The sequence below is a fragment of the Clarias gariepinus genome, chromosome 8, assembly GCF_024256425.1.
Source record: "Clarias gariepinus isolate MV-2021 ecotype Netherlands chromosome 8, CGAR_prim_01v2, whole genome shotgun sequence".
Lineage (NCBI taxonomy): Eukaryota > Metazoa > Chordata > Actinopteri > Siluriformes > Clariidae > Clarias > Clarias gariepinus.
Window position 1 is genome coordinate 13,492,692 of NC_071107.1, and position 15,474 is coordinate 13,508,165.

Below are 15,474 nucleotides of genomic sequence, written 5' to 3' on the forward strand. Positions count from 1 at the left end.
TGGAAGAAAGTGCTCTGGTCAGATGAGACCAAAATTGTACTTGAACAAATGTGGCCTAAATGCCAAACACTAGGTGTGGTGGAAATCTAACACCGTGCAGAATGGCCTAGTCAAAGTCCAGACCTACAAATGCATGCCACACATTTCAGATATTTATTTGTGAAAAAAAATTTTAAGCCATTAATCATTTTCCTTCCTTTATTATGTACCACTTTGTGTTGGTCTGTGACATTAAATCCCTATAAATACATTAACGTTTATGGTTATAATGTGACAAAATGTGGAAAAGTTCATGGGGAATGAATACTGTTGCGAGGCACTGTAATCTCTCAGGGACCTGTTATAAACTAATGTCGCCATGATGGATTGAGTATACGTAGATATGACACCTAAAATCAGTCTGGATTTGAACTCTATTGACGGACCAGTGCATCTTTAAAGCTTGTAAAGCTTAAGTAACCAGAACTGTAGGCACTATTTGTGCAAAAATGAATACACAAACAAATAAATAAACAAAAACAGTCTCACATGGAAAATTAATAGCTGAATATTTAAATTGAATATCTAAACAAAGATATTTGGTTAGGTTCTCTATTAAATGGTCTTAGGCTTTAATGTTGTTAAGACATAAAGATGGTGCATAATAATGTGTTTTTTTCTGATCTGACAATGTATACGTGCATTAATTTATCTTAGGCCCATTACTCCACAAAAGCTGCATTTATATCGGTGAGAATAGGGGATCTGAAAGTAATCTAAAGTTCATCGATTTAATCGAGCAGGCAGAAGCAAGCTTGTACAGTTTACACTGAATATTTTAGTCAAGCTGATGATCAGATAATCATTTAGAGGAATGGTGTTCCCATGATATTTTTGAGTGTTTCAGTCACTTAGGGAGGGATTTTGATTTGATTTTGGCAGTTGTAAGTTAAATGGCCTGCAGTAAGAAACAGCTGTTAAATAGATTCAAACGTTTGCGTACCCTTTAAAACAAATACATTCTATTTGTCAAGTTTTTAGATTACCACAAAATGTTCGAATGGACGAAAATAAAGTAGCAAAAGCATATTAATTAAAAAAGACTTTATCCTGAAAGTGGTAAATATTATCTCTAGTACCCTTAATATTCATACTTTTATTACATAACTGCTTGCAACCTCTCGCGTATCCCCTCCGCAGCTTTTGGATACTCTGACTTGTATGGAAAAAAAATCCCAAATATGTGTCTCTCATCACTCTTCCAGATGTTGTGCACAGCATTGTTTAGATCAGATCTTGAGGCAGAAATTATTATTATTATTATAATTATTATCATTATTACTACTATTGATTTTGATTAGTGTTTTGGATTATCTTTTTTGCATGCATTATAATAATAATAATAATTATTATTATTACTATTATTATTATTACAAAAGAGGAGGCAATTGAAAATATTCTGTCAAAGTCATTAAGCACTGATGATGAGACAATATCATAGCTGAAAGCTCTTTATTACTGTAAATCACATACAAAAAGATCAGGAATTTCTTTTTCCCATATTTATTCCCCAGTTGAGCCTCTCTTATTGGAAAACCAACAAAACGAAATGCCATGCGATATTTACAGGGAAAGAGAGTACCTTTTTAGTGAATCCGAGTGCTGGGGAATGGGCTTGTGTCTTTAGCAGTTTGGCATTTGGGTGCATGTCAATGGCCAGAAGATCATTAGCACCACTTGTCAAGGCAACAAGAATATCGATACATGTTTTAAATATTTAAGGCTCTAGTGCAAAAGCCATCAAAACACAAGTTACCTAGTTACTTTTTTTTTCCAAGACCATGTGATCATTCATAAGAGTAATTCACTCTAAAATCAACACTTCTACACCTAGAGTAATAATATTAGTAGAAGGAATGCTTTTGCCTTTTTCTCTGTCTGTCACAGGAAGTTATAGTAGATGATCTGAGATTAACAATACAGAGAGAGAGAGAGAGAGAGAGGAAGAGAGAACACAATAATAAAGGAACTGTTTGATTCCTACACTTGGTTTAATGCTAATTACCTACTCAGTAATCCTCTCACTAAACAAGGTCATCGTTGGATATGAGACAATCAATCTGATGTCTGTGTCATATCACGTAGCACTTTGGCAATCAGAAAGGCAGTGTCACAACCAGATCAATGTGTGTGTGTGTGTGTGTGTGTATACATGCAGAGCAGGGCTCTTTGTCAATCACACAGACTACAGAAACAATCTGATAAGTTGAATACAAAAGCTAGAGCAGTGAACTGACTGATAGTGCAGCTGTAGATGAGCGAGGACACTTTGTGACCGGAGCACCCAGCATTACCGTCTCAGCCACTTCTGTTCCTGAGCAAGTTGCAAGGTAGCTTGGAGACACCAAAGTAGAAAAAAATATAATAAAGTGTGTGATGGTATTTTGAGGTTGTACAATGTGGGCTCCAGCATTAAGATCTAAATGTTAGGGAAGTGGTAGTTGAATTTACGCATGTTGTTGTAGTACTTTCTGTTGTCTACAGCTGGGAAGATACTGCTACCGGTCAGCTGGGGTAAGTACTGCACACAGAGAGAGACAGAAAGTTGCGGATTATGTAAAGTAGGTAATTCTAGGTCTTCATTATGTGTATTATTGTAGGGTGCTAATGGCTTCTTAGGTGTGTTTGCATGGATTATTATCATTAGGAAATGTAACGTTTTTTTAAATCTGATATGATCATAACACATTGATTTTATACGCATGTTGTTGTTGTTGATCTTTCGGCTACTCCTGGCATGGGGTCGTCACAGCGGACACACAAGCTTGGCATAGGTTTTTCGCCACTGAGCCACCAATCCCCTTTTTTTTTATACGCATAATTTAATAAATTATTTCTTTGTGAGGCATATTAAGAAAAAAAATTGCCCTTTTTGTTTCTTTGTATTTATGTTTGAGTTATCGAAACTTTTGACTCAGCTACTGTACATCATGTTATAATTACAACATATTACAAATACTCACAGCTACTTTTCTATACTCCATTAAAATTGCTCTTAGTGGTGTGCATGCAGCGATTAGATTAAACCCATTCTATTGAAGCATCTAGTGAGTAACTACGATAGGAATAAGTAACTATAAAATAGTCGACATCACCTACAGTTGATTATGACGATCTTGTTATTTCTACCTAACATACTGTATAACCCAGAATAATCCCTACCTCATGGGCCTGATAACTCACCCCGGGGGGCAGGTGTTTGCGGGGTTGACGTGCACGTCTCTTCGCTCGGTCATGTTCTCGCGTCACGCTCTCTGTCTCCTCTCGCTGGCTGTCAAAATACAGATGCTCCAGCAGCTGCTCACAGGTTAACCTCTCTGCAGGATCCATACGCAAACAACCCTGTGAGAGAGGAGACGGACAAATAGAGAAATAGGATGAGAGAGACTTAGATTAAAGAGATGATAGGTTGTTGCAATCATTTTCCTTGCAGTAGCAATTACCATCAGAGCTGATGTTATAGAATACTAACACACCTTCAGATTTAAGAAGTCAACACACAATCAATAAATTAATATTATTATTATTAGGGCCCAAGCACTATGACATCGGCATGATGACGGCGTGACTATGACATTATTGCCATCTTCCTGGTGCACCCGGGCACTGTTGGCACAGGTGCTTGGGCCCCCTCATCGTTGCTTGCAACTATTATTATTAATACTGTGTTCAGTCTACATAGCTCACCTTCATTAGACTTAATGCTTGGGAAGAGATGTTTGGATACTTTTGTTCCAGAGGTTCCTACACACACACACACACACACACATACAGACAAGATATAGAAGGTGATGTAACTCGGAGCAGTCCCTCTCATCTTTTCTGAGCTCATGCACTTCACACATCACAACCCATGGGTCGTCGCATAATGGAAATGTGGATGAGCTGGTTATCACTATAACTACACTATAAATAGTTTCTCTCTAATCACCGACATAACAACAATTAAATGAGTATTAAAAAGATCCCAGAGGAGAGTGTGTTGTTTTCCACAGCGCCAGATATCCAGCTCATTATAATAAGCTGTGTGTAGCGTGACAGGATACTGGTACGTGTATCACCTCAGTCAGGTAAACAGGTGTATAATGACGACTGAATGCTGGTCAGCGAAAGGAAACTCAACATGCATCTCTTATACACTCACCATTTCCTGTGGTTCGGGAACACACACCCCGCTGAAAAACTGGTTATTGCTGAACACCTGCTGGTGTCTCGGGATCAAATCACCTACAAACACAATGCAAACACCAAACACTTATTTCTGCCTAGACAACAGGAAGCGTATACTAACCGATCACATATACACATCCTTATAGACAGCAACACCACAAATGTATCCTTTCAGTTTGGACAATTCACATATTCTATTCAAAAATAGTGCTATTCATTTTCCTTTTTCATCTCCATTCCACTTTATTGTCTGATACCTTTCCAACTATCACTGTTCCCCGAGTCTATAAAAAGTGCTGATTGATTGAAACATTATATATTTTAATGAAACACCTGTGTTGTATTGTATGACAAGCTGTTATTTAGTACCTAAGGTTTTCCTTATGAGATAAAGCTGGTCTACATCAGATTTGCCCGGCCACAGAGGAGCGCCAGAGAGCAGCTCGGCAAACACACAGCCCACTGCCCACACATCCACGGGGGGGCCGTACTGAGTGTCTCCCACCAGCAGCTCCGGAGCACGGTACCACCGAGTGGCCACGTAATCTGTATAATAATCACACGGCCCCGCTACACACACACAATATTAAAAAACAAAGACATAGAGAAAAGGGCAGTGCTCGGTTAGGGAACTTTATTGTGGTTACCTGGTATTATTATCATCTTCCTTTTTTCTGTGTGTGTGTGTGTGTGTGTGTGTGTGTGTGTGTGTGTGTGTGTGTGTGTGTGTGTGTACATACTGAGGATCCTGGCAAAGCCGAAGTCACAGAGCTTTATAACCTGGTGTTTGGTGATGAGTATATTCTCTGGCTTCACATCTCTGTGGATACACTAAACACACAGTGTTAAATTAAAAATTAACTATGCGCTGCGTTACACACACCCACACACACACTCACACTCTCTCTCTCACACACACACATGAACACACTCTCACACACCCTGGAAAATCTGTACATATAGACCTGTCACCAGAGTCAGGCGTGTGCGTGCGCGTGCGCGTGCGTGCGCGTGCGTGTGTGTGTGTTTTCTTTAAATCTTGGAAGTGACAGAATGTCTTCACAAGTATATGACAGTTCAACCTTGCAGGAACATTAATACACTAATTATTATTAATTATAATAATAATTTATTATTATTTCCTTTTGGTCACTGAGGTTCATTTTAAGACTAGATAGGCTTTCTATAGCTTTTGGAAAAAAACTAAATAGAAATTATACATTTTCAGTGATTCCAGGACTTTCCTCCACATCACACTAATTTATTCTCACAGTTGCAAATGCTCAAATTTTGTAGCCATTTTTTTGTGTTAGTTTCTTTAACGTCTGTTGTTCCATTTAGTCAGAGTGACGTGTTGTTGTTAAGGAATTATCACAGCACAGTAGTTCTACAGTATTCGTTATGTAGCTGGACTGGGAGTGGCGATCTCACAATCATAGCCCAGGTTCACTTACTAGTCAAAGACAACAAAAGCAACAACAGTTGCTAGACTGAGAGATTTGTCCAGGTGTGAGATCTTTTTATCGCTGACCTCCTGTGCTTATGCAGATGGTCAGTTTAGCTTTTTTATGTAAACCAATGTGACTTCCAAATCTCTCTGTCTTGTCATCAGTTATGGAGTGCCATGAAAAAGTATTTGCCCCTTCTTGATTAAAAATGTCTTTTTTGCCTATTTGTCACATTTAAATGATTGAAATCAAACAAATTTCTCAAGTTATTACAAGATGCAGTATTTAAATAATGATTTCATTTATTAAAGGATAAAAGATGTCCAAACCTGTCTGACACTATGTTAAAAATAATTGCCCCTAAATCTAATGCCGCCCTTGGTGGCAACAACTGCATTCAAGGGTTTGTGATAACCGGCAATTCATCTTTCATTCCCTGTGGAGGAATTTTGGTCCACTATTCTTTGCAGAATTGTTTAAATTCAGCCACACTGGAGGGTTTTCAAGGACCTATTTACAGATCTCGGTCAGATTTACATCAGGACTTTGACTAGGCCACTCTAAAACCTTAATTATTATCCTTTTTTAGCCAATCACAGGTGGACTTGCTGGTGTGTTTCGGTTCATTGTTCTGCTGCATAACCCAAGTGCGCGTGCTGTCACAAACTGATGGCCAGAGATGCTCCTTCAGGGTTTTCTAAGGATTGTTTCTCAGGATTTGCCAGATAAATTTGGACAGGTTTTTCCCTTAATAATTTAAGTGTGGCAAAAAAAATATATATATATGTATATATATATATATATATATAATAAAAAAGCAAAGACTTAAAATACCGGTTAACAATTTTGACTTAAAAGAATTAATATTTTCATGAGCGCCGATGTATGGAAAATAAATGCAACACCAACACTTTATAAAATACATACAAAGTTCAAAAACAGCTTCTGAACATCTGGGGGCATTGTACTAAATTCTTTCTAGCATGAAATAAAAATGTGACTATTGTGAGTAGGTGGTTATTTAAAAAAAAGATTCTGCATAACCGTCAACTCTCTTTATTACTAATGATACATACTAGCAAGTAAGCTAGATTTTTGTCAACAAGTATCAAGTGTCAATGCAAAAACTGTCAATGACACACAGGAAAGCAGATAGGAGGTTAACAGTCATACGTTCATATTGTATGTTAATATCCTAACTAGTACCCGAGCTTAATAATACTCTTGTGACTGAAGGAGCATAAATCCCCACGGCCAAGCGCCTAAAATCTAGCGAAACGTCTTCCCTGAAATGTGAAGCTTATCATAACACTAAAGGAGTACCATATTTGGAATAAAATGCTTAAAAAGCATATATAGATCTGAGAATCAGGTGTCCGCAGCTTTTGTTCATATATTCCATTTGAAACTACCTGGTGATGAAATATGGCAGACATCTAATCTTAGACCATTTACCCACTTTTCACTCTCTAATTCACTATCACTGTTCAGATTAACATCGGCAACCTGAAACCCAACCTTGCACAACCTGTACGCTCCCTCTCAATTTCGGCACACAAACACACTCACACATTCACACATCCTTATTAATGCAGCTAATTAATGCGTCATTAACACCTAAATCAAACCCCAACCTTAACATTGATAACCAAAATGAAAAATATTGGCTCTTTTTTTACATTAGTTTGTTAAAAAAAAAATCCCACACGTTTCTACCCATATACAGTATGATAGACAGTTATAAACTCTTACATTTTGTTTGTGGCAGAAGTTAACAGCTTGTAGTGTTTGCCAGGTGATGCTTTTAACCAGAGGCTCTGGAACTCTGTAATATATATATTAAAAAAACACACAATATATAGGACATTAAACTCAAATGGTTGATTACTGTTTAAATAATCCTATTTAATTCATGCAGACACGCTTTGTGTGTGTGATTAGGAGAAATAAAAGATGTCATCCTATACTACACTTTTACACGCCATTTCTTTGTTCTGCGTCTGTGGTGCGGGACTAATGTGTTAGTGTGTGCTACTGTGTGCTACTGTGTGTGTGTGTGTGTGTGTGTGAGAGAAAGAGAGAGTGATAATGTAAATACCCTATAGCACTACTGTGGCAGAGGTCTTTTGTTGATTCTGGCTGCCTAGTTTGACGTTACTAAATATAGCCATCACTCTCTCGTCAACGTTAATCCTCCCCTGCTCTCTTCTTCTCACTGTTTCTTCCATCTCATTTCCTTTCCTCCCCTTTAACCCTTACAGGACACCACATCTCTGAGAGGTTTGTTATTTAATGTATCCAGGCTCAACAATTCATATCTAGCTTGATTTAAATAACGTCAGATCGGGCTTAGTTGTTTTTCTCTGTTCTATGTAAATACAAAAAAAAAAACATTTCCCTGACCTATGGATCAGAATATTAACAGATGACTAAATATAGATAATCATCATTTCTCCTTTATAGTCTTCCAACCTCCAGTGTTTTGCAACTTTGTTGGAAATAATACCACAGTCATTTGTTTGCTAACATGAATATGCCAAGTTAATAGGCACAAAAATGTTATAAATCCGTACTCATGCATTACTGAAACTGAAAGCGTAAAAAGGATTTACCGAAGACTTTAAGCACAGTATGGTGATGAAACCCCTTAGTAATACATTTGAATGGTTTTAAAGAAAGCGGTACGTCTGGAAATGACGATCCTGGCAGAGGTGGCTCAGAGCCCATTGCAGGCATTCCCATGAACAAGCAGCAACGCCTAATCCTTGAAAATTGATGGATAAATCGTCACCAACTTGCCGAAGAGACCTCTCTATCCGTGGGAACTGTACACACAATCATTAACAAACACCACTTGCACATTACAGAAGCCCAGCTAAAGCTATTGCCACATCCCTATACAGTCCCGACCTCGCTCCAAGCCATTTCCACATTTGGGCCATTGAAGGAGTTCCTGGGAGGCAAGAGTTTTAAATGAGGCAGTCCGATCATTGCTGCAGCATACTGAGGAAACTTTCTACCTTCATGGCATCCAAGTGAAATGCTGAGAGAAGTGCATTACTGCAGTTTATATTATATAGAGAAATAAAGGTAGCTTTTACTGTCATAGCTGTCAGAAAGTCTCGTATTGACTTGAACACTGGGACATTTTGGACGGTGCACCAGGAAACTTGGATGCAGTTTGTCCTCAAAGCACTCTGGGTAATGATTGCTGTAAACATTCCACTACAAACGCGTCCAGCCACCCCAGCAACACAGCAACAATATGGCTATTTGTGTGACAAAGAGAACGAGGTTCACAAAAAGCATCCCGTGTGTGAATAAATAAGATGAATTGTACACTCACAACCAGTTTATAAAGTACACCTACCTTGTATCTAAACTCACTGGCCTCTTATTAGGTAAATGTTCTATGTACGTTGTGTAAATGCATGGTGGTCCTTCTGTCACCCATCACAGGACCACCTCCAGCCAGATATCATTCGTTTTCAATGGATCATTCGCTTTTAGCTCCGACCCTGACATTGTAGTGCTCCTACCCCAAGGCCACTTCATTAGACGCCCATAGCTTGTTAATAAATCTGCTAGGTGTAGACTTAAAGATTTTATTGCATATATTTTTCCAATCAGAGCTTGTGTTAATCTAACAAAATACCCCCATCATTGTCAGAGTGCTAATTCTTTTTCTGTTTGCTGTTCTCAACCTAGCAGTGTTTAAAAACTTCAGCAAACTGCAGCTTGATGTACTCCTACCAAATAAGTCATTGTCACTGCTATAATGAGAAAATGATCCACCACCTAAACAACATCTAATAATGTAGGCATGAACGGCCGGTAAGTGTGATATAAGGTGGACCTATGATGTATTAGTGTATCTACTGTACGTGTGTGAGAAACTCACCCTCTTGGATATCTGTCAAGCTCGTTGAGTACCGTATGATCGCAGTACTCAAACACTAGATGCAGTTTTCTCTTCCTCCTGAATACCTCAATCAGGTTGACCAGGTTACAATGCTTTAGTTGCTGTAGACACACACACAGAGGTTTTACTGTGGGAAATTCTATTAACTTTTGCAGGATTCTATTCTGTGTGGAAGTGGACAGAGCGTCAGAGACAAGCTGCTGCATGTCTTATCTGCCAGGTATCATAAAATCCACCAACCCTACACACAGCATCTCCAATAGCAACTGGTTACAATCTAAAAGCCTATTTAAAGCAGCCTCTGCTTTACGATGCAGCCATTAAACAGTTCAACCACAATCACACACACAGACACACACATGTGATTGCACTGAGGCCCCAAAATCCATTCATGCTTGTATCCAAATTTTAGCCCTGCTCACTACTCTATGTAAAAAGTGGATTATGGGTATTAAACATGATTGATTACATAACTGCATGGCTAAAAATGGCAAACTTTCCCAAATAGAAATATGAACATGTCTTGAGGAGGGGGAGTTCGTCTAGAACAGAACAGGATGGGGGGGGGGGATACATAAACAAAAAAGAAACCATTTTCCCTCTTATTTTATAGAAACATCATTGCCTTCATCTTACCCATGACAGCAAAGCCAGCTTAGTTAAAGTATGGGGTTTGTACTTCTAACTTAACTAAATACAGGATAATACACAAATACTTTAATTTGGAAAAGCAATAAGGTTATAATCCAGCAGAATCTGACCACATCACACGACATACACATGGAGAGGTTGTAAAATGCCAAGACTGAGCGTTGATTAAGGACTGTAGGTCACCCATCCTCAGTCCCCCTTCACTAATGTTATATGGGCTACTCTTTCGGTGCAAATGAAAAGCCATTTGCTCTTACCCCTCCCCTTTTCTTCCCTTCTCACACACTAACCAAAAAGATCAGCACATAAGGGCATTTGTAAAACAAACCTATTCTCTATTTCCATTCAATTCTCACAAACACATACCCACATAAACTCATGACGCGTACAAATCCAAAGAGTTGAACTAAAGTTTCTGTACATATGGTGTCCAATAATATACTGACATTCAGTTATTTTGGAATGTATATAAATGTTTTTGAGGTGATTTTTTTTATAAGACAAACTCATGGAGTGTCTTCTCTAGCCATGAATTAATTATTTCAAGCAAGCAATCCGTCTTTAATATATGAACACAGAGAATGTTACTCTATTAGACTTTAACCTGAAGCCACAGGGACCTGAGAATAAAGATGACCGATAGGTGCTACAAACCCAACTACATGCCAGCTACCAAAACAACATGCCAAAATGAGTTCAGCTAACCAATCCATCAACCATTTCAGAAAACAAATTGAAAGCTTAGTGTTATATTCCTGCAACTGTCATTCATTCTTCCCCAGGAAGGACCATATAATAGTAAAGTCAATACTTGACTTGACTTGATAATACTGAAGTCATGACACATTAGCGTTCTATGGACCAAATAACAATGCAACCAAATCACAGGCTCCAGTTACACACCGGCACATTACCTGACTTCCCAGTATGCCTCATGTCAAAACATGTCAAAATACTTCAGTATCACAAGTCTTCCAACTAAAGAACCTTATTTTGGGCACAAAGTCTTGGTGCCCAAAATTAGGTTCTTTAGAACAATGCCAGTTTCCTAAGGGACTTTATTATAGACAGCCCTTTAACCATTTTAGTTGGTGTCACAAATAAAATAATTAGTTTCCTTCCAGAAAACAATGCGAAAATCTATAATGAATTTTGTTTTTTCACTTTCAACAAAAGGGGTGTTAGATAATGATATAGAAATGCAGATTGGTTAAAAAATAAGGTTCTCAAAATTTATAACCTGGATTGGTCAGTTAAACTAAAGAGGTTTCAATCAAACTTTAATAACTTACAAAGTATAAATGATGCAAAGTATAATAATAATAATAATAATAATAAGATTATGTTTAACTGTTACATATTTTTAAAACATCAGGAATATAAATCTTCCAATAAAAAGTTCTAATAAAAAGGCCTAATTATGATTCTTGGATATTTGGATAACATATCAAGAAGATTGTCCCCTTTCTGAACTGAAGGCACCGAACTGCACTTGTCCTCGTCACTGTGCCAGAACCACCTGAGATACATCAGTTTTACTGTCATCATCTTCCACGAATAGGAGTAACTGAGTTTTAAAAAATAATTGAAATACTTGTCCACTGATTTACCCTAAAAAAATTATTCTAAACATTAAAGTAAGATACACAGCATTTACAGATATACACCTCATAGATCCACCACAGCGACATGGACATGTATAGGATCATTTGGTATCCAAGCATCAGAATTGCTAGTTTAACCCGAGGTTCAGACCCAAACTCCAGTGTTGTGTACCTGTTGTGTAATTTCTCCTCAATATTGTTGTTGATCAGAGTCAGCAATCAGAATAAGGGTTGAGAAAATAGTAATATATAATATGAGGATATTACAAGAACAAATACAAAAAGCATAATAATAACAATAATAATAATAACAATAATAATAACACGCATAATTATTATTTTTGTATTTTTATTTTTTTCTCAGCAATTATTTGTGATAACGAATCTGCTGATTGTGACACAAACTAAACTGGTTAACGAAAAGAAAGGGAAGTTTACGTGGAAATGCTTTGAGTATCGCGAGCCTGAACATCTCGCGCACACACACAGATGATGCATTTAAACACATCGAGCTGTTCTACTGTAAAGGTTTTTTTTTTTTCTTCCCCTTTCTGTTTTACCTTCAGCATCCGGATCTCCCTGAGTGCAATTCTTTTAATGACCGGGTCATCCTCCGACTCCACGAACTTTTTAATGGCGACGATCTGGCCCGTGTCTTTGTTCCTGCATTTGAACACGACTCCGTAGGAGCCTTCTCCGATCTTGGCGATCTTCTCATACTTCTCCATGCTGTGAAGCCGCGCGGAATCCCAGAGCGCTGTGGTGCACCAGCTCCCTCATCCACTGCACAACCTGGCAAACATTAACCTCACTCAAGTCAGCCTTCACGCATGCACGGCTATGTTTATTCTGGACTACATCACAAATCCATGTTTCAGATTCATCAGCATGATTGATGGTTGTTGTGATGTAATGTAGGAGTGTGTGTGTGTGTGTGTGTGTGTGTGATAAAGCTGCCTACCTTGATGCGTTTGGTCTCTCCAAACTGTGCCTTGCAGGTAGGTGTTTTTGGGCAGTGAAAGCTCAGAAGGTGTGTGTGTGTGTGTTTGGCCCGTGGGAGTGTGTAAGGGGTGTGTGAGATGGCCTGAAGGAGCTTGGCATTTCCGTGCTCCTCGGTCCCCATAGAAACAGCGCACACAGGCTCCACCCTCTCAGTCACAGCCCAGTGACACCACAAACCCACACAGGCTCCAAACCAAACCTGAGCACTTCAGTCCCACAGCAACACAAAGGATCCCTGAGCAAATCTGAATCAGCACGATCACAAAACATTCAAACAAGGAATCACTGCCACCTTTCATAGAAATGTTTTAATGCAATGCAGTATTTTAATGCTAAAGAAAGCATTTAACCTTCTAAAACCTTGGTTGCATAATTACTGGCACCCTCCATAATCCCCTGGAGAACCATTTAAAAAAAAAAGGCTAGCACTGATTCTGTACAGGGTTAAAGATGTTTATAGACAGAACATAAACAACTCAAGCTCCTTTATTTTCACAGGTCTTCCGTAACTTCCAGAGACCGAGATGGTATTTACCTCCATGTTTGCATTGGTGTATATCTAGGTTCTGCTCAGCATTTTAAAAGATCCCTTTAAAAAGAGTATTGATCTATTGTTACATAAATAAACATCCAGGTGATTGTACACAATTTAGTTTTTTTTTGTGAAGTGCATGGTCCAACAGACTTGTACAATTTAACAAATGTATGATTTTATACACCCATTTCAAAGGCAATCATGTTAAAATTGTCACAGTTGCAAGTTTTCTTTTTTGTCCTACAGTTCTTTCCAATTCATTACAAAAATTCTTGCTCATTTTGCTGAAAACTGCTAAATAAAGTATTATGTTTGCTAGGAATTTATACTGCCAGTTCATACCAGCAATTAAAACTGTAAATGTTACTAGAAATTATGGAAAACTCTCACAAAACCACCCCCACTGAGATATAAACTAGACTTAATGCCTCATGTTTTAATGATGCTGGAATTACATGGGCTTTGACCACGGAGAAAGATTAGCTGTTAATTAGCTGATTAGTTGGCTCAGGAGTGGTACAGAGGAAGAACAAAACATGCTGGACAGGGGGAGTCCAGCGTTACTCCACTGCTTTACACCACAGGTTTCAAACTACAAGTGCAGAAAACCCAGTCAGCTGTGTAGTTCTGCAGCCCTGCAGAAGAGGAGTGTGAATAAACCTGCTCAGTGATCATTCATCCCTGGTGAATGGCAAAACATGAGGAAAAGTACAGATCTCACATGCTTGCAGTTTAGTGCTTGACATTTGTTACAGGTGCCAACCAGCGCATGCACTTACACCTCTGATCACAGACCAAGTCAAGTCACTTATTCTTTTGACAGTTTAAATAACAAAAACAGACAGTCTTGTTAACATTATTTTTTTTATTACAAAAAAAAGCATACATTAGAACTGAAGCCATGGAAATACTCTGCAAGTCATAAAAACCTAGCATCTCCCATATTTTGTCATTCTTAAATACAAAAAAAAAAAAACATTAATGTACAAAAGTGCTTACATGGTGCAAATATTGAATAAAAGTTACAATAAAAAGAATACCATTTTACATCATAACTGCATTCTAAAATTTAACCAAGCAGGAAAGATTTATTATTTTATTACAAAGCAGTAAAATAAAGATGTGGCTTTGCTGAGTCCTGCTCTGTTAAGGAAGTGAGATTTTGCTGGTGTGCTTTTGAAAACACTGCATTTAAACTACAACTCATGACTCCAGCTCAATAATTTACACTTTAAATAGCCAACAGCAATATGTCCTTGCTTCCTTGTTCGATTTTTGTTTACTCCATTCCTGCTAAATACTTCCAAATGGTGATCTAAAATCTACATCTGGTTTGAAAATGTTAGTTACATACTGATTACACACCGAGAGCCTGTTTCTCAAAGGATTTAATGAAGCACACCTGACAGTGCCCCAAAAAAGGCACTTAAAGGACAATTTCTGCAGTCATGCTGTTTGATTAATATTGCTCCAGACATTTCAGATGTTAAATACATGTTCAGGAATTGATGCTTTTAATCTAATTCTAAAACTAGCCATTAGCCAGTGACTGAGGCAGAAAGATTGAACCAGCCTAAAGGTCCGCTCTGGAAGTTATTAAGGCATAATCAGAAGCCTCTGCTCACTTTGTCTTCAAGCCTTTGCTTAAACAGGCAGCAATACTGAGAGAGGAGAGAGTTCACTGCCAGACAGGGCTGAATCCACAATGCCAGAGCAGTGAATAGGTGAGAGCAGTATCAGCAAGAATCAGCCTAGTAACTGTTCTCATGGCCTGCCAGGATGTAAAGGTTGCTGAGAGCCGTCGGGTTATCAGTGGGCCTGCTCTCCAAAACCACCACCCTAAAAACACAAGACACATTACACCTCAGGGAGAGAAACAAAAAGTGAAGGATCGAGAAAGAGAAAGACTACTACACAGCTACAGCACCAGGTTACAGACTGTTGCATTTAATTAGGAAAAATACACAAGCAGAGAGACTAGCAGAGAGAAAAGACAAACAGTATGACACAAGACTGGTCGTGTCCTCAGCAGAAGGAGAGATGAGAGGGGGAGGCAGCGGGCACAGGGCATCAGATGAAATTACAGCACTCAGACACACCAGC

At 38.4% G+C, this 15,474-nt stretch overlaps 2 protein-coding genes across 3 annotated transcripts in view; both read right to left on the minus strand.

Annotated features, from left to right (window-relative positions):
- Positions 1-1,492: 1,492 nt before the first annotated feature.
- Positions 1,493-13,250, minus strand: cdkl1 (cyclin-dependent kinase-like 1 (CDC2-related kinase)). Its single transcript, XM_053502233.1, has 10 exons — positions 12,796-13,250; positions 12,395-12,626; positions 9,559-9,680; positions 7,410-7,482; positions 4,950-5,040; positions 4,579-4,779; positions 4,184-4,266; positions 3,727-3,783; positions 3,223-3,381; positions 1,493-2,560 (listed from the first exon to the last, which is right to left on the minus strand). Exons 2-10 carry the CDS (start codon positions 12,560-12,562, stop codon positions 2,459-2,461), a joined length of 1,056 nt encoding a protein of 351 aa, XP_053358208.1. The 5' UTR covers positions 12,563-12,626; positions 12,796-13,250; the 3' UTR covers positions 1,493-2,458.
- A 974-nt stretch (positions 13,251-14,224) lies between these two features.
- Positions 14,225-15,474, minus strand: part of map4k5 (mitogen-activated protein kinase kinase kinase kinase 5) — a 52,740-nt gene continuing 51,490 nt past the window's right edge. For both annotated transcript variants that reach the window (XM_053501527.1, XM_053501528.1), the window contains one exon: positions 14,225-15,210. In XM_053501527.1, the coding sequence (XP_053357502.1) occupies positions 15,123-15,210 (88 nt within the window). In that variant the 3' untranslated portion in view covers positions 14,225-15,122. The remainder of the gene's footprint in view (positions 15,211-15,474) is intronic.